The sequence below is a fragment of the Solanum pennellii genome, chromosome 3, assembly GCF_001406875.1.
Source record: "Solanum pennellii chromosome 3, SPENNV200".
NCBI lineage: Eukaryota > Viridiplantae > Streptophyta > Magnoliopsida > Solanales > Solanaceae > Solanum > Solanum pennellii.
In genome coordinates, this window is record NC_028639.1 from 8,662,621 (window position 1) to 8,682,464 (window position 19,844).

The 19,844-nt window shown below is 34.1% G+C and overlaps 1 protein-coding gene across 1 annotated transcript; it reads left to right on the plus strand.

The window, feature by feature from the left end:
• Window positions 1-17,214: 17,214 nt before the first annotated feature.
• Window positions 17,215-19,174, plus strand: LOC107013168 (E3 ubiquitin-protein ligase BIG BROTHER). The gene is made up of 6 exons (XM_015213147.1): window positions 17,215-17,368; window positions 17,679-18,091; window positions 18,227-18,277; window positions 18,630-18,701; window positions 18,793-18,930; window positions 19,025-19,174. The coding sequence occupies exons 1-6, from the start codon at window positions 17,215-17,217 to the stop codon at window positions 19,172-19,174; spliced, it is 978 nt and encodes a 325-aa protein (XP_015068633.1).
• The last annotated feature ends 670 nt before the right edge of the window (window positions 19,175-19,844 follow it).

Below are 19,844 nucleotides of genomic sequence, written 5' to 3' on the forward strand. Positions count from 1 at the left end.
TAGGCTTGTCTGCGACCTCAGAGAGGTCAATGACGCCGGTCTCGTCTGGGGTCTACACTCCGGTAGTGACATGGTCGTATCAAGTAAAGAACTCAAATGTTTGGTTGGGGTCGATCCCAAGAGGAAAATGTTTTAGACTTAACTTTAATCTACGATTACTTCTATTTAGTCAAGTCCTTTCCGGAAACAAACAATTAAAGGGGGGATTTTGTGTAACAAAAGTAATTATTCAAGTCTAAGTAAACATGTAGCTAGTTCAAATGTTTGATGTTTATCAAGTGTTGAGAGAAACTAGGATGTAAGTATTCCCCATAGGTTCATAACGCAGTAACCCTAGCTATAGCAACTCTTCCCTAGTATCTTTATGTATCCCTAATTCCTTGGTCTGGAAACTAGTGAATTTCACTCCGCACCTTGGTCTGACTACGTGTGTTTACTTTACTAAATCTTACCTTTTACCTCATATTAAGCATCATAATCGATGTATGGCTTAGTTATTACTTCGCACCAATCGACACTAGCCGATTAAATAGTGTATACTAAATTTACGTTGATAATTCATTTTCTATTATCTACCTCCTTGGTCCGACAAGCAGCAACAAGGCGAGTTCTAACGATGGACACTACTAAAAAGACTTCTAAACGAAAAAATTATCAATACATGCAAGACACTATTCTAGAATTGTTATTTTACTTTGTTAATTACCCATGGTTCCCACAACCCTAGTTGTGGATTTAGTTACCCATGTTAAGAATTACACCATTCATATTGATTAGACGAGAACTGATGTACTTACTTTATCAAGTTTGAAGAAAATCCAGAAAATCACTTGAATTAATCAAAATATTGTAAGAATCGATTCCGGAAAAGTGAAGTATTTTCCAAAACCCAAAGTTCGACAACTAACAATACCAATCTGAAAATTAACAAAGAGTCTAACCCCAAAATCAAAGTTTTTAATCCTATTTATAATAAAAGAGTCCTAAAAATAAAGGAAAACCTAAATAAGGAAAATTTCTGTCCAAAACGTGTCTCGAGTCGACGACCTCACCGATGGACCATCGAGGGAACAACGGACCGTCGACGTCTACGTCGGTCCATACTTCAAATTTTTTCAGCTGCTATCTTCTCCATCATTGTGTTACCATCGACGGACCCAAATGACGGTCCGTCAATGGACCTACGTTCCATCGATGGCCTTCGTCGCTCCATACTTAGAATTTTTTCAAAATCAGGTACTGGGACTACATTCTTTTAACACCGGTCTGCCAGGACGGTCCGTCGACGATATGAAGGACAGTCATCCCTTTTGTAGACCCGCACTTAGTAAGACTTTCCTGATCTTTCCTTAGAAGCATAAATCTTCAAACGACGGTTTCCACCTATGGACCGTCGATGAGTCGACGGACCGTCGATGGCTCCGTAGGTCATCACTTCTACAAATTTTAGCACAGTCTTCAGCATTTTCGTTCTGGATAGTTTTCCTGCAAACACAGAGAAATGTATATTAAAACTACTTTAAAGAGGCCTTAGACACACACTAAACTTAAGGAAAAATATTGAAAGTACTGTGAAACCACGGTACATCAGTGTCGTGGTTAGTTTTTCTTTCATGACATTAATGTTCTCTTTGTTGATAATACCTTCTTCAATCTTTTCCTTTGTCATATCTCAATCATACTCTTTTTTTACATTTGTTTGGGTGTTTTACCAATTCACTTGGACATGTACGGGTGGCAGTTCCAGGGACCCAGGTTAAAGGGATAATCCTATTGTTATCGAGGTATGCAATTCTCATACTTTATATCTATTCTTATTTTAGTTGTCATTTCGACCTCTTCTAATTTTATCATCGACTTCTTTAAGAGTAATATTATATCAAGATGATGAACCTATGGTTTCCACTTCTTACTAAATTATTTCCCTTGTCCATATTACGCTTGCATGCTTAGATCAAATTTCTTTGTCTAAGTATGTCAAGATATGTCTATTCTCTTAATTTCCATTTATTATCATTGCCAAATGTAATCTTCATATGTTGGATATGTTATTTCTTGTTATACATACCTTTCACATATTTTTTTGTTATGATGGTAAGAAAAATGAGTCTTGCTACTGAGAGTTTCTTCTCACAGGTTGATGAAGAAGATGAACATGATGATGCTCAACAAGACGCTACGTTCTATGATGTAGAAATGTTGTACGAGGTTATACATACAGGCATAATGCATGAACATGTGATGCGATTAGAGTAATCAATCCAATATTTTCTCAAATAATGGATGATTTGTATTTTAGGCATTTTTGGCACTCCAAGAGCATATAGGTGGCGTTGAAATTGGATTGAACAAGAGAGTTATTTCGAAACTTCTGAAGCATAGTAGGTATCAATCAATCAAGATGAAAAATTGTACTAACTCTTTCTGCATTTGCTTGGTAAGGCACACAACTTTTTGTTTCTTCCCAAATCACTTTTATGTTTTTTCAACCTTGTCCAATTTTGTTCTTTCTTGTTTTGGCGTGTATAGGAAACTTATGAAGATGGGTAAGTACTAGGACAAACTGATTGTGGACATGAATTTCATTATCAATGCATCGGGGAGTGGTTGGAGATCAAGAATTCGTGTCCGGTTTGTAGAAGGATTGCTTTGACTTCATCTAGTAATCTTTGGTTGTCACTTTGACCAACCAATTTCTCAAGCCTTTTTTTAATTGAGAATGTACAAGATGGCAGAGTAGAATTTCTTAATGATAAATTATGATTAATTTTAGTTTTTACCAAAGTGCTAGTAATTTTATCATCTTATGGAGTACTAACGTTATTAGTTTTGACAGTTGATTGAATTATAAAACTATGATTGATCATTTTCCTGATAGCTGAGATGACACTGTGTCTTGAATGAATATTGTCAGTTCTTTTTCTATTTTTGGGTGAAGATGCTAATAATCAACTCTAGAGATTTCTAACTATTTATGTGTCTCAAATGTCTTACCTAGTAGTGCAACAACTCGTTAATGTCATTCAAAATACCTGGCAATTCCTGGATCAATGGAGATATTTGAAAAAGGAATAATGTCCGAGTCTAGTGTCATTGGCAGGAGACCAGTTGTCCCGGAAATCTGAGTTGTGGAGGCTGACTTGCGAGGTTCCTTAGAAATTCACACCTTATTCAAACACCACAGTTTGAGTGGATGCCCAATAATCCAGGAAAGTTTGGTCGGCACTTAACCAAAGAATTCTACTCTTGATATGCTGCCACACTACTGAATTTAGAGACCACAAACAGATCAAAAAAGGGTAAGAAAGCAAAAGCTTTGATGTTAGGCCCAATATAGGAGGTGGTTATTTGGGTTGAAAGGTTGATATTTTGGAGACCACAATCAACGCCTTCTACATGGTCATGAATACTTTGAACCTATTGTCGTAAATTTGAAATATAGAAGGAGAATATTATCTTTAGAATGTTCAAGTTTTATCCAGGCTATTAAGACCGCTTGAGATGATAACAATCATCAACTACATCACTAATTATACTACTCAAAATAGAAAACAAAAAATCTTGCACAATTAACTAGATGCTTAATTCACAATTTACTAGATACATGTATTACAAAATTAAAAGACTTTTTGAGAAATTAAGAGACAATCTTGAAATACTATACATCAAGGTGTGAATGCATTAATTCCAATACTCTCTCTTAATGCATTTTCTTGAAAACTCCAATGCCTTCTCGAAGATGACAACTTTTCACTTGGAAGTGTTGTGGTCAAGATGTCAGTAAGTTTTTCTCGTGTCTGACAATAATTGAAACTGAATTTCGCCTTTCTCTTGTATTTTTGAATATCTCCTTTTTTTTTATTGAGTTTGGTTTGCAAATCCACTTTAGACTTACAACTTATCTTTCTTTGGATATAATCACACACTCCCAACTATTTTTTTCTCAAACTTCCGAACCTTTTCTTCAAAGGCTTTTTTCCAAACATCATGCTTTATTGTCTTTTCATAATTTTCTTTCTTAACACCGGCAAAGTTACATCTTTGATAATTGTCATTCAACATTTTTTTTCCTTTTGGAAGTGGTTCTTCATCATCTGAATTTGAGATTTCTCCTCCTTGAGGGATATCTTCTTCTTTCTCGTCCTATTCTTGATTTGGCACATCTAAAGATATGATAGAAATATTATCTACCTTATTCTTAATATGTATCTTATAAAGGTCTTGCACCATGTGTTTTTTCTTGAGAAGTTTAAAACTATGAAAATTCAAGTGACAAATATTTTCGTGCCAAAGCCATGAATTATCTATAACTTCATTTTTGAATGGATAGTAATGAAATTGTAAAGGAAATTTTCTTTTATCATCTCTACTTCAACAATGACTTGATTTGGCTCATTTTATCATAAATACTGAAATAATTATCTCTAAATACAATAGAATAGCCATTTCCCATGAATTGACCAACATTAAGGAAATTTTCTTCCGATTGAGGAACATAAAACACATCATGAATTTGCTAACAACTCCCATTTATATTGATTGAAATAGTACCTTTACCTTTTGCATCAACTCAGAATCCATTACCATTCTCACTTTAGTAATGATGCTACTATTAATTTAGAGCAAAACCTTTAATAATTTCCACTAATGTGATCGCTAGAACCACTATTAATATATCATTCTGCTTTTTGCCGAAATATCACATTTAGAAGCAAAGAAAAGATGTTTTTCCATTACTTCCTCGTATTCTTCAAAGAAATTTGTTTGCTCTTGTTGCTTGTGCCAACAATCATTCTCATTGTGTACAGATTTTTTACAAAAATTACTTTGGGGCATGCCTTTGTGTCAACATTTTCTGCATTGTGATTAGTCCTTTTGCAAATTTTACCAAAAAGACTAGTACTTTTCTCACCTTTTTCTTCAACCTTCTTAGAAGAATCAACATGATCCTTTTTTCTTTTAGGATTGTAATTCTTCTTTTGTTGATTTTTTGAGAATTTTTGGGAATTCTCATTTGTTTTGGACTGGAAAGCCATCTCTTTGGGATGATATTCACAAAAAAACCTTTATTTCTCGTGTGCATAAAATGTTCTGACTTTATCTTTGATAGAAAGCTTAAAAGAATCTTTCGTCTCCTCAGTGAAAGAAACAATGTACTCATACTTTTCTGTAACACTAATTAGAATCTTGATTTAACACCCCGACATTTCAAAACGTCTAAATTAACTCGTATTTTCGTGGAAAGACTAGGAGGGTGGGTAGTAAATTAAAATGATGTGATATGTCATACTTTAAGTGTTCAAGGGTTGTATGTCAAAATTTTAAGTTAAGTAAGTGGCAAAATAAATGTTGACGAAAGTTATTGTAAGTTCGTTCGTAAAAATTTCTTTGAAATTTGGTTTAAATGTCTTTGATGTTTTCTCTAAATATATAAACAGTTGAAAGACCTGACACCCATTAAATTGAAGGCATACGAGCCTGGTATGCAACGCACAAAACCCCGTACTAAACCAACATCAGAGTAAAATGTTATGAGGGTTATACTAGGGACTACCAGGGCATAATTTGGGTCGGATCTGGGTCGGGTACAAAATGTGGTATGTCGTCTTATTAAACGTTTTAAGCCATGAAAACATTCCATTTCAGTTCCAAAACAGATAGAAAGCTTAGGAGAGGGTTCTTATGGAGTTCTTGCATGATTAAGGTTAGTTTTTGACGATTTCTACCACTAAACATTGTCCCGTGCCTAGAAATGTGATATCTACACGTGGCAACCATTTTCCCCTTCTATTAGCTGCACTTTGATCTGGTTTTTGATGATATAAATTTGTAGTTTTTAGTGTTTCTTCAAGGTTTAAACTTGGTTAACTAAGGTAATCATCTTTGGACTCTTTTATGATTGCTTTTATGAATTTCTACGGACGTTTCGATATGTTGGGGAAATATGGAAAATCTTCAAATTTAAGATTAATTATGAACTATTTATAGGTGCGTACCAGTTGTGTATATAGATTCTTTGCGAATCTTAGGACATAAGGAACAACTTTCGTGAAGGAACTACGATATTTTGAGTGTTCATTGGAAAGGTATATTAAGACTATTCCCTACTTACAACATGTTTCCTTAAAGCTTAGGCGTAATGTAATTGGGTTGTTTTACTTGTAGATATTATTATTGATTGTTGGCTGCTCGAGTTGATATAATCCTCCCTTGTCGGAATTCTTGTTCAGTTAGTAGCATCCCTATTTTTGACACGACTTAGAAGCTATTTATATAGGTTGCTTGTAACTAAATTGCTCGCTTTTAGTGAATAGATTGTTATTGTTGCCCTTGGGGCTATTGTGGTTGGTTGCAGGAATGTGATCTATGCTGAGAAGGTCTATGTTCTGCAAACGGGCTATATGGATACCTAAAAGGGCTATGATTTGCCTGCGGGGCTATATTGATGCCTAGAAGGGATATGAGTTGCCTACATGGGTATATTGATTCTTAGAAGGGCTATGAGTTGGTCTACATTGATGCCTAGAAGTGCTATGAGTTGCCTACAGGTCTATATTGATGCCTAGAAAGGCTATGAGTTGCCTGCAGGGCTATATTCATGCCTAGAAGGGCTATGAGTTGCCTACAAGGCTATATTGATGCCTAGAAGGTCTATGAGTTTCTTGAGGGGCTATATTGATGCCTAGAAGGGCTATGAGTTGACTTCGGGGCTATATTTATGCCTAGAAGTGCTATGAATTTCCTACGAAGCTATATTGATGCCTAGAAGGTCTATTAGTTTCCTAAAGGACTAGATTGATGCCTAAGAAAGTTATGTGCTTCATACATGGCCATGTTGTTGCCTAAGATGGCTATGAGTTGTCTCTAATATATGGTGATGCCTAAGATATCCATGTTCTTCCTACGAGGCTGTGTTAATGCCTAAGAGGACTATGCGATTACCTATGGGTCTAGGAGACTATTGATAGGTGTATATAAACTGATTGACACCTTCCAGGCTTATGGGGGCCTGAGTAGGTTGTCTTGTGTGTTGTTTGTATGTGCCGAGCTTATAGGGGCTTGGTTAGGTTGTTGTTTTATTGTTTTGATAAGTTTAGATTTAGGAGCAGGTAAATACACTTATCTTATCTTGATTTATTTTTTGGATTATTTCAGTGTATTAGGATGCCTGCTCATAGTTTATTTTTTCATATTTGTACTGACGCCTCATTGCCTTGGGGGCGCTGTATTCATGAATGCAGGCCCTGACTGACGACCTAGTAGACCTCTTCAGCAACAAGATCACTCTATCTGATTGGCTAGCTCCTTTCCTCCAGAGCCGCCAGAGTTGGGAGGTTTGTTACCGTGTGTTGTATATATATTTATGGGTAGGTTGGGGCCCTGTCCCGCCAATCTTTACTACTCTTAGAGCCTTGTAGATTAGTTTGTGGAGTGTATAGCTATGTTATGGCCACACTAGCCTAGTTTGTTGTGTTGCTGAAGCTTGTGAGCTATTTGATGTATTGTCTTGATATATACTCGCTTTCATTTCTGGTGTAGATATCATGGTGGCCTCGACGGCCCATTCAGGACTTCTTTTCTAGTTTGTTATTTATTTACATGATCTCTTCGAAGTAGGTGTTTCTTTTGCAGATCAGTTGACAGGGGCTTTGCCGACCTAGGGCTTAATTTGATATCCTTGTTTGCTTTCTTGATTACATGTTTCTGCCATGCGCTAGTAACAAATGGTTCAGCAAGGTTGGCTCGGGCTTGAGTTTTGGCATTAGCATCCAGCGACACCCCTCGAGTTTGGGGCGTGAAACTTTTCCACAACTCGTTGAAAGAAATTGTATCACCATGATTTCTCATTTCATTAACAATATTCAGGTCCCTTGTGCAATATTTATTTATTTTTTCAAATTCTATCATCTTCAAGTTTTGGAACTCTCTTCTAAGAGTTTGAAAATTTATACTCCGTACCTTTTCGTCGCCATAAACTTCAATTTCCAAAGAATCCCAAGCTTGCTTTGCAGTCTCACACGTAGCAATTTTTCAAAATATGCTCGTCAGACTCCCATTTGGATTTTGCTCAATGATTTTGCATCTTGACGATAACTAGACTCAAGATTTTTCATCTCTGTTTCTGTAAGTTCATCATTGTTGTCTGGATCTTCACTACCATTTGTAACAATAATCCACAAACTTTCATCTTTCAAAAGTGTTCTCATTCTTATATTCTAGTATTAAAAATGAGTTCCATAACAAAATGGAATAAGAATAACTGAATAATCAGCACCTTCATTTGTTTTGGTTGCCATATTTTTTCTTCACCTAACCCCAGATTAAGAACAAAAACCTGCTCCTGATACCAATTTGTAGGAAATATAGAAGGAGAATACTATCTTTAAAGAATGCTCATATTTCATGTAGGCTACGTAAGGCCGCTTGAGATTATTACAATCATCAACTACATCATTATTTACACTACGCAATATAGAAAATAAACTCTTGCATAATTAACTAGATACATTATAATTACCAGATACATGTATTACAATATTCTTAAAGACTTCTTGATAAACTAAGAGACAATATTGAAATAAATGTCAAGGTGCGAATGTATTAATTCCAACATATATGAGGGTTCCCACCATTCGGTGACCAGTAAAGTTGAGATGGAGGATCCAGTTTCTTGGGAGAGCATCATGAGATTGATTGCTAGGCTGATTAAAACTAATGTTGATGCAGCATCATGGGTAGCCAACCCACAAGTGCATATACCCAAGGCATCTTTGACATTTCCAACTAAAATATGGTAGGCAGTAACCCTTGCACAGTTGCGGCCAATAAGGAATGACAACTCTCTCTCGCCCTCACAAGCTGCCTTGATATCTTGCATTATGGATGGTTATGTATTATATGTTTGGCAGAGTATTACTATGGAGATGAGAGATCGTGCCCAGATGAAAGGCCAAGTTGGCCATTTCCTTTTTTGATCAGTTGGAGATTGTGTACTCATTCCCACATACCACCTAACAAGTTGGTAGGACGTATACATTGAGGCCACCAGGGTCACTCCGACGGCTAAAACTAAAGATGTCACGACCCGCAAGTACCCCCTCAAAGTTATGGAGAACCCTTGAGTCATTAAAGGGAGTACTTGACCCTTTGGGGTCTTGTACAAGTCCTTTAACTGTCATTCATTACATAAGACATGAAAAGTAATGCGGAATTAAAACTTTTCACGAATAATTTAATAATAGAAACATTTTTCATAAAATACTAAGGAAGTCTCATCGTCACAAGCCAATCATAAAGACATGATATAATATCTTCGGTACATGTCCCTTTACATTGAAAGAAAATACATGATAAGTCTTAATAACAAAGTAAGAAACATAGACTATGTCCTCGAATATATGAGGACATACCAAATCTTGAGAGACTAGATTTATTAAGCTTCGCCTTCTAGATTCTTCTTGCTTCCAAACCTATACTTTTACAGAGTATAGAAAAGTATGGGGTTAGTACAATACAATGTACTAAGTATGGCATATGCAAAAGCATGCAAAAAGGGACATTTTAGTATAAATAGACTTTCATGCAAAAAATAAAACATTCATAAATTTAGAAGAAAAACAACATAAGAAACATCATTTAACACTTAGAGAAGGATTTCCATAATTTTAGCAAAAAGAGGCACTTTACAGTGAACTACCCAAACTTTACAGTAAACTATTTTATCATTACAGTGAACCAAATTGACTCCAAAACAGTGAACTCCCAAGGTATTTCCAAGAGGAAATGAACTCATTTCGGTAGGATTTTCCCTAAGCTAGGTTATCCTAAGACTCCAAGGTAAGACATGAGGGAAACGACCATACACCTCCTTCAATGCATACCAAAGAGATCCTCAAGACTACCCATTATAGGCTTACTCCACTCGGGAGAACAAGTCACCACTCAATAACAAGACATTAGAAGAACACTCAAATAAGACACCAAGACTTCCCTATCGGAATGCCTACTTAGTTCAATGAGTAGATGTGTCCCATTCCACCACCTACCGTAAGTAGTACACTCTTTAGAAGGCTTAGCACCAAGGCTCCCCTTTCGGAAGGTCTACTTAGTGCAATGGATAGATAGCGTCCCATACCACCACCTACCCTAAGTAGTATGTTCTTTTAGAGGACTTAGTTCATTCAATTCACATAAGAAGCACCAAGATTCCCCTTTCGGAATGCCTACATAGTGCAATGGGTAAATAGTGTCCTATTCCACTACCTACCCTAAGTAGTGTACTCTTTTAGAAGACTTAGCACTTTGATTACTTTTGTGGGAGTTAGCTTAACCGACATAGACCATGAGAGCTAGACATGGAATCCCTACATTTACCCCTATTGGATGAGGGATCCTCACTTGCGTAGAGTAAGGTCATTCTCTTAGAATTTACATGGCTTACACAATAGCGACACCTATGCGGGTGCATAGTTAAGGGATAACGAGATTGCTACTAAGTAACTCATTATCTACTAATGAGGAGTACTCCTCTGAAGAGGTACATTGGAATACAATATCTCAACTCACGAAGTGTAACCACCCCTTCTTCATATCCTCTCGGTGCTAGGCATAACTCCTCATGGATTCTAAACATTTTATATACTATAGGTTAAGGATTACTAGTGAACACCACATCTAAAATCACGATGGTCATTCATCCTCCGACCTAGCTTAGAGAGCTATTAGGATGTACTGAGGTTGCTATTGAACACTTCATCTGAACTCACGAAGAGTGTTCACCCCAAAACTCCCCTTTTGACTTGACTTAGCTTTATTCATTCATTCAAGTGTGAGTGTGTGTGTACATGTGAACACACCTTACACATAAGCATCATTTCATTTACATTTAACTTTTATACATGCTTAGACCTTCATTCATCCCATCACACACTTTCCATGCTTCACATAATCATATAATTCGTTTAAGCATACTCTCTAGCCTACTTCACATAATATCCTCATAAAACACATTTAACAAGAATAACATCATTATCATCTTACTTCACATAACAAGCCTTCATGGTCTCATTCACAATAAACAAGTAACTTTACATTCATACAATAAGTAAACACCGCCACCAAGAAGGTGGACCATACCACTCAAGAGCTTTCGAAATTTAAAGCTAAAAAACATAACCAACTTACCTTTTAATCCAAGATTTCATCACCTATAACATTTTACTCAAAAATTCATCATAAATTAGCCCTTAGATAAGTATCTAAACATCAATAACAACACAAGTAAAGCAAAGCTCAAAGACTACAAAACCAAGCTCATTTAACTCATTTCTTAAGACACAATTTGATAAAAAGCTTTATTATGATTCCATTGAAGTATTAACATTAAAATCATCAACTAACATTATAAACATCATTTTTGAATCATTAGAAACGTTTTTATGAAAGACCCATAATTAGAGTTAAAGGTAGAAGAAGTTAGGGTTGAAAACCCTTTCGAAAATTCATTAGAAGAGACTCCTTGATGAATAAACACGTCTAACCATCCCTCCTAGCTCTCCTTGAGTCTTAGCTCTAATGATGACTTTGAGAGAGCTTGTTTTTAAAGAGAGAGTTTGAATATTGAAGTGAGGGTTTTTTTCTAGGTCTAGGACTTATTACTAATCTATTATAACTTAAAAACCCTAAAAATATCATCCTAGGGTCATAAAACACTTGGGGTGAATTTACCAAACAGCCCAAGTCATTACAGCAAAATGATAGCTTTTGGGGCAGTCTGAAAGACGGATCCAACCAACGGACCGTTTGTCCATCAACGGCCCGTTTGTCCATCAACGGCCCGTTGGTGGGGTTTTGTTGGTTGGTACTTAGACTCAATTGGGGACTGTCTAGCCTACCTTTCAGGTCCAAACGACGGGGCAAGTCGACCGGCCGTTGGTTGGACCACTGGCCGTCGTTCTCCCTCGTTGGTGGACACTGTCAAGGCAGTCTTGGGTCCTTGTCTTGGGACCTTCTCTAGGTCCCCTTGTGGGTCCTAGGAGGGGTCATATCCAGAGGTTAAACCCCTAAACATAGTCATCTAAGTTTTAGGAACCTCCCACATCAATTTCAAACAAAACGAACACGTAAAACTCACTCAAACACATCAAGAAACATGAACACCTTCTAAGACACACCTTCCGAATGTAATCGACGTTCTTGGACGTTTAACCTCCAAACATTACCAAACTTGAAACACTAAGGACACTCATATAACTCACTTTAACACAAAATTAACTCAATAAACAATCACGAAGCTCTAGTTCACCTTAGTTTGTTTTAGGGTGTTACAAAAGATGTGGCCAACCCATTGTATGACTTGAGGGCAGGATATTCAACACCGTTGGCAGTGTCACCACATTTATTGGTAGAGCTACGCAAGTTGAGGGGCCTGGTGAGAATACCAAGCGAATAGTGCATGCAGCTTCGGGAGTGCAAGTACATTTGTCTCTTTACTGGTCATGTTCATTGAGAGAATTCTAGCAGAACAAAGGCAGACCAGGTCCATAAAAGATCAGGTAGTTGAAAAATTACCACAGGTGGTCTAGAGTCAAGTATAGAGTGTAGAGCAGTGACTGCGAAATGAACTCCAACATGAGATTTCTTTGTTGAAGAACAAGACGGATGTACTCAATGTTTAGCAGATATGAGGTACCACTATTCTGATGAAGTAAATCGCTTTATCCTGAGAGGGTATATCCATAACCTTGAGTACTTGAGGAAAACAATTTCGATGATAAATAATTATTTTTTTGCTTAATATATACATTAGTACGAAATGTTCTAATAGATGAAGTTAACATGATGTAGTCTAATTTCATTTTTTTTGTTAATAATTTTTCTTGTGAGGTAGATACATGCTTATGAATATATTTTCCTAAAATCTAGAGAATTGTCACGATTTATATTTTGATAACACAGTTTTGTTTTTTCTTTGAAGAAGTACATATCGATTAACGTAGTTTGATGTTTGTATATTCAATCTTCATGCATTTCTTTTAATCTAAAAAAATATTAACTTTCTTTTGGTGGTGTAAATATGTAGGGGTGTTATGGTTCATGCTTGGTTGAATTAATTGAAAATCATTTACAACTATAGGAATTATATCATTGTTTGGTGTAAGATGTACACGTAATTATACATATGATTTCAGAGATAGAATATATTCCTAAATTTTAGTTATTAGTTTTTTTAGGTAAAAAGAAAATGAAAACCTTTCCCAATTAACTATTAAAAGTAAGATAATTATCTTTGATTTATGTACACAGTCAATTGAGAAGTCAAATAGGAGAGTTAACAACAAGAACATCATCTATTATGTTCTAATTTATAAAATAAAAATTAACACACAAAAGAAAATCCAAAAAGATTAAAATTAGTTGTTCTCTTTACATGTTTATTTGACATTTAAACAGTTTAACGTGAAAAACAAGTGCAAAGCACATCTGGTTAGATGACAAGATAATATACAACAAATATCGCTTTTACTGCATTATTAGTGAGATATGACTAATTACATGATTGAACCTCATCATATTGAAATAAATGTATACATTATTACATTTAACTAATAAAAATTTCAACTGACCATCTTCACTTGTTCGTGTGAATAGAAGATATATATATATATATATATATATATATATATATATATACATATAGATATAGATATATATATATCCTCTTGATAATATTCTCTTGATTATTATTAAAGAATGACCCTAGCTTCTCAAAATTAAATTGATTGATGCTTAATTACGTGATAATAACTTTATTTGTTCTTCATACATGGTTTGCTAACTTTAATTTTCTTTTTCATATTCTTCATTTATTTATTGTATTTTCTAATTACTTATTCAAATTTTATACTCTGAACATCCATAACTCTCAGCTTTTCATATACATAACCTCCAAATATATAAACCAAAACTTTTAAGATATCTTTTGATATTCCTTCTATTCTATCGATATAAATTCAACTACTTTATCTCAAGAAACCCCTACCAAGATTATTCGACTATTATTTTTATTCTTTAGTTACAGTAGATGAAGAAGACTCTTAAATTTTGCTTAAATCTGTTTCTTTTTGTTTGTCTCTATTAGACTTCTAATTTAATTTTTCTATGAATGTTTTGTTGTCATCATAAGTCTTTGTTCTTATTTTCTAATTGTTACATTTTATTATTTATCATAATTTACATATATATATTCATTAAATTTTAGTCATTCTAACATATCTATAAAAAAAATCACATCAAACACACGTGCGAAGCAGATGCTCAAAAACTAGTTTATTATATAAACGAAGTTATATGAAATATACTTAGCCCAAAGTGCTAAGCCCGTAAAAATTCGAACAGAGCAAAAAAAGTGGCAAACATAGATTGAAAAAGAAGAATAAAAGTGATAAAAACGATGCTCCTTCTAGCTTCTGGTAACATCTTCTCCTTCCCTCTTTTCACAGTGGACGTGAAGCTTCTCTTACGATCGATTCTAGTAACTCATCATCAGTAGAGAGAAGGGGTCTTTTTCAGCTTGATTTGATGTGTACCTCTGAGTTGATCTATTATTTTTGACAAGATTGATGCTGATCTTTCTCTCTTTGTATGTTTCTAGGTGAACGAACACTCAGACCAAGGATTCTTCTGTCAACAAGGGTAAGTTATACCTTTTTTCTTAGATCTATTGCACTGAATTAAATTTACAAAGAGAATTGATACCACCACCTGAGGTTGGATCTTTAAAATTATGTACTGACTTATTAAACTTTTTAAAGATTTGACACAAGATATATTCATGTAATCAATTTGGCTTCTACCTCGAACATGAAACTAACTGATCCAATTCAGAATAGGTAAACAAATATTATGATATTTATTTTACTTGAATTGTTGAAGATATAACTCAGTAATGCTTGGTTGCTGAAGATATATGTTCTAATGCTAGAAATATTTTAGAAGTTATAGAGAAAATTAAATGCGGTTATAACAAAGCATATTAGACTGCCTTATTCTCAAATGAGGATAAATGATTACTCTTACCTTGAGTTCATCATTTTATTTATTTATTTATTTAGTTATTTATTTGTTGTAGTTAACTTTATCTAGTGTCCCTGTGTGGAGTTTTTGCATAATTATTAAAAATTCTTTTGCACTATATTTGAAAATGATTTTCTTGAAAACTTATTCAAATTGTGTTTTTATTTATGATATCCGGTTTGCCTTGTTCTTTGTCCATTTATATTTTCTACTGATATTGTTTCTTGCTTTTATTTTGTTCTCTTATAAAGAAGTGAGACTCGAGCATATAAAATATTGAATAGAGGCTAATGTTTCTTATCTTTATTCTTGCTGCGGACCAACAACATTGGTAAAACCATTTGATTCTCATTATCTTCAACAACGAAGGCGTTTAATGATTTGTAGGGTAAGATATTCAAGTACAGTTTTCCATTCTCATAAATATTTAGTTTAGTTGTTGTGGTCAATATTTTTCACTGTCCCTATATAGAATTTTTGACACAACTAGCTAAAAATCATTTTAACTTTATTTGGTCAATAGTTTTCTTCTGAACCTTTTCATAAATTTATTTTACCATTTTAATAAAATATTTTATGTTTAAAGTGGAAGTTAATGTCTCAATTGATTAGTCTCAGCTTAATATATTTGTAGTAGTTATTTTTATTTTGTGCCCTGATATGGAAATGTGGCATAATTATTGAAATTCTCTTGAAGTTTATATGTCAATTGATTTTCTTGTAATTTTTTTTCAAATTGTGCTTAATAATTTTCATTTTTTGAATGTTTAAAGTGGATATTAATGTCTTAAATGATTCTTTCTCAAGTTGGTAGTTAATGACATTATAGACATGCTATTTTAACTTTATTCTCTTTTAAATTTGTATTTTTTCCATTTTTGTGTCTAAGTTTGTGGTGAGGCGAGGATGGGGCTAAGGGGATTTGACCTTGATGGAAAAATAAATAAGTGTATATTTTGGTTGCACGGAAAAAAACTATTTCGCTGAAATTTTAAAGGATATATTATGAAAAGTTCTATCCTTTAAAAAATAGGCGATCCTACTTGTAAAACTTATTTTCCTAGATTTATGTTTTCAAGAAGATCTATGTTAAAGATGTCTTTTTTAATTTTCCTTCACGTGATATAGGACTTAGAATTTAACAAGGAGTAGATAATATCGAAAGAGTTTTGTTTTTCCATATTTTAATCAAGTTAGGATTTTTTGGATTTGTATGACATTGATTTTATTATCGAATTGACCTATATAAGAAAACTAACTACAAACACTCTAGATTTTGAGGTTAGCTTACCGGTTTCATGTGAAATAAGATTATGTTTTGCTGAGTTTCCACGATTATATTATTTTTCTAAACTCAATTTCATGGTATGAATCTTCAAAAGTTTGAAAGTTATGTAAAGTTTGAAAGTTATGTCCTACTGGCAACTTTTTACTATAAAGAGTCTTAATTATTATCTTTTAAAAAAGTATATCCATCTTGTCTCCTACCTCTAAAGGAACTGTGTCATTACAACTAAAGAGACATTTAGCGGCAATAGATTTTCCTATTCCCGCAATGGTATTTATTGAAAATTGAGTTAATGACATTGCATTAAGAGTCACTAAAGCCATTAGAGGCATTTATATAGAGTGTCATGTATAAATGTCATATTTATTATCGCTGCTAAATATGATATAGAGGAAATTATATTTTTCTGTTAAATAATTGTCGCTAAGTCTTTTATTTTCTAAATAGTATTAAAATTTAAAAGGATTACTACTTGATACTTTCTTTGTTTCACGTTTCAATTTATAACATCTTATGTTTAATCTAGATCCTTGTTTACTCTTACTTTCATCGAGCTTGTTATTACATCCTTGTGTATGACTTATGTAGAAGAATAAGGTTACTCATATGTTTCACTTGTTGTAGACCCTTCCTTTAGTGTCCTTTTTAGCATGCACCTTATATATTTTTGAATCTATTATATGAAGAAAATGTGAATAATTTAATTCATTAGGTTGTGCTTGAGTGAGTTTTATAAACACTACCACTGGATTTCATGGTTCATTTTCAAGTTCGTTGAGAAATTTTCTAAATTTAATGGTGCTTGAATTGTTTAACTCTTTATGTAAGAATAATTTCTTATGAATTATCGGATGGATAGATACAATTCTAATACAGAAAATACTGCCTTCAACCAAACTGAGAACGGTAGGAACTTACCTCCAACTAATATACCTTCAAATGTTCCCGATGGCACTGAGGGAAATGGAATTGATTTAAATGAACGAAGCAATGAAACAACAGGAGGTATTTCCACGTCTGCAACTTTGCGTACTATAAATGATTTTGTTAGAAGTGTGAGAAATAGAGACATCAAAATATAAGAAAGTATTCCGAATAATACTAGAAGCTCTCTTCAAATGCAAAACTCATGGCATACTCCAACAACTTCATTTTTTACAGTACAAACTTTCTTGGAGATTCTCGTACTGTGAGTGATTTTGTAAGTGGTGTCACAAATACTGGTCTCATACCATCAGAATGTCTTCAAAATAATGGTAGAAACTCTCTCCAAACGCAAAACTTGTGGCATTCTCTGACAACCTCATTTGCTCAGATACATACTTTCATGGAAATTCTCGTACTTTGAGTGACTTTGTAAGCGGTGTCACAAAGACTGACCTCATACCAGCCAGAATTTTTCCAAATAATGCTGGAAGTTATCTTCAAATGCAAAACTTATGGCATGCATCAACAACTTCATTTTCTCATAGTAGACAATTTCAAGGAGCTTCAAATATGGCATTTCTGGAAAATAGTACACATCGAACGTTCATTGAGAAACATAGAGGTTTTCATGGCGGTAGTTCATCAGCTTCAAGAAATCAATCTAATGCTTTTATCCACCCTTTTGGTGGTCCAGCTGGATATTTTGGAGAAAATGGACTATGGAACAGAGGAAACGATGCTAATTTCTTGAGAAATATTATTGATCCTCCACCTTCTCTTTTAATTGGGAAAACTATCACGGCTAGTTTTTCTTTCATAACATTAGTGCGGTCTTTGTTGATAGTATCTTCTTCGGTCTTTTCCGTTGTTATATCTCAATCATAATTTTTTTTTACATTTTGAATGGGTGTTTTACCAATTCACTTGGACATGTAGGGTGGAAGATCCAGGGACCCAGGTCACAGGGATAATCCTATTGTTATCGAGGTATGCAATTCTCATACTTTATCTATTCTGAATTCAGTTGTCATTTCGACCTAAACTAATTTTACCATCAACTTCTTTAATAGTAATATTATATGAAGATGATGTAACCTATAATTTCCACTTTTTACTAAATTATTTCCCTGATCCATATTATGCTTGCATGAGTAGCTCAAATTCCTTTGTCTAAGTATGTCAATATATGTCTATTCTCTTAATTTCCATTTATTATTCTTTCCAAAGGTAATATTTATATGTTGGATATGTTACTTCTTGTCATGCATAGCTTTCACATAATTTTTTGTTATGATAAGTAAGAAAAATGAGTCTTGTTACTGTGAGTTTCTACACGCAGGATGATGAAGAAGATGAACATGATGATACTCAACAAGATGGTATGTTCTATGATGTTGAAATGTCGTACAAGGTAAAACACCGAGGAACAATGCATGAACATGTGATATGATTAGAGTAATCAATCCTATATTTTGTCAAATAACGAGTGATTTGTATTTTAGGCATTTTTGGCACTCCAAGAGCATATAGGTGGCATTGAAATTGGATTGAACAAGAACATTATTTCTAAACTTCTGAAGCATAGTAGGTATCAAATAATAAAGATGAAAAATTGTATTAACTCTTGCTGCATTTGCTTGGTAAGGCACACAACTTTTTTTTTCTTCCTAAATCACTTTTATGTTTGTTTGCAACCTTGTCCAATTTTATTCTTTCCTGTTTTGGCGTGTATAGGAAACTTATGAAGATGGAGAAGTACTAGGAAAAATTGGCTGTGGACATGAATTTCATTGTCAATTCATCGAGGAGTGGCTGGAGATCAAGAATTCGTGTCCGGTTTGCAGAAGGATTGCTTTGACTTCAGCTAGTAATCTTTGGTTCTAACTTTGATCTACCAATTTGTCAAGCCTTTTTTTAATTGACAGTGTACAAGATGGAGTAGAATTCCTTAATGATAAATTATGATGAATTTCAGTTTTTACCAAAGTGCTAGTAATTTTATAACTTATGAGACTTCAAGTTTCTTTAATTTCTCTACCAATCTTGTTGGTACATCAAACAAGTACTAACATTATTATTTTTGACAGTTGATTGAATTATAAAACTAAGATTGATCATTTTCTTGATAGTTGAAGATGACAGTGTGTCATGAATAAATATTGTGAGTTCTTTTTCTATAATTGGGTAAAGATGCTAATAATCAACTCTAGAGATTTCTAACTATTTATGTGTCTCAAATGCCTTACATAGTAGTGAAACAATAACTCATTGATGTCATTCAAAATACCTGGCAAATCCTGGATAAATGGAGATATTTGAAAAAGGAATAATGTCTGAGTCTAGTGTCACTGGCAGGAGACATGTTGTCCCGAAATGCATTAATTTCAATACTCCCCCTTATTGCATTTGATTAAAAACTTCAATGTCTTCTCGAAGATGACAAAACTTTTATCTTGGAAGTGTTGTGTTGAAGATGCCAGTAACTTGTTCTCATGTCTAACAATGATTGCAACTGAATTTCGCCTTTCTCTTGCGCTTTTGAATATCTCCTTTT

Excerpts from the sequence above, each read along its gene's own strand:
- LOC107013168 (XM_015213147.1), top strand. The coding sequence starts at position 17,215 with ATGGATAGATACAATTCTAATACAGAAAATACTGCCTTCAACCAAACT. Across the intron at positions 17,369-17,678 it reads AAGCAATGAAACAACAGGAG|ATACATACTTTCATGGAAAT; the intron begins GTATTTCCACGT and ends TCATTTGCTCAG. Across the intron at positions 18,278-18,629 it reads ATAATCCTATTGTTATCGAG|GATGATGAAGAAGATGAACA; the intron begins GTATGCAATTCT and ends TTCTACACGCAG.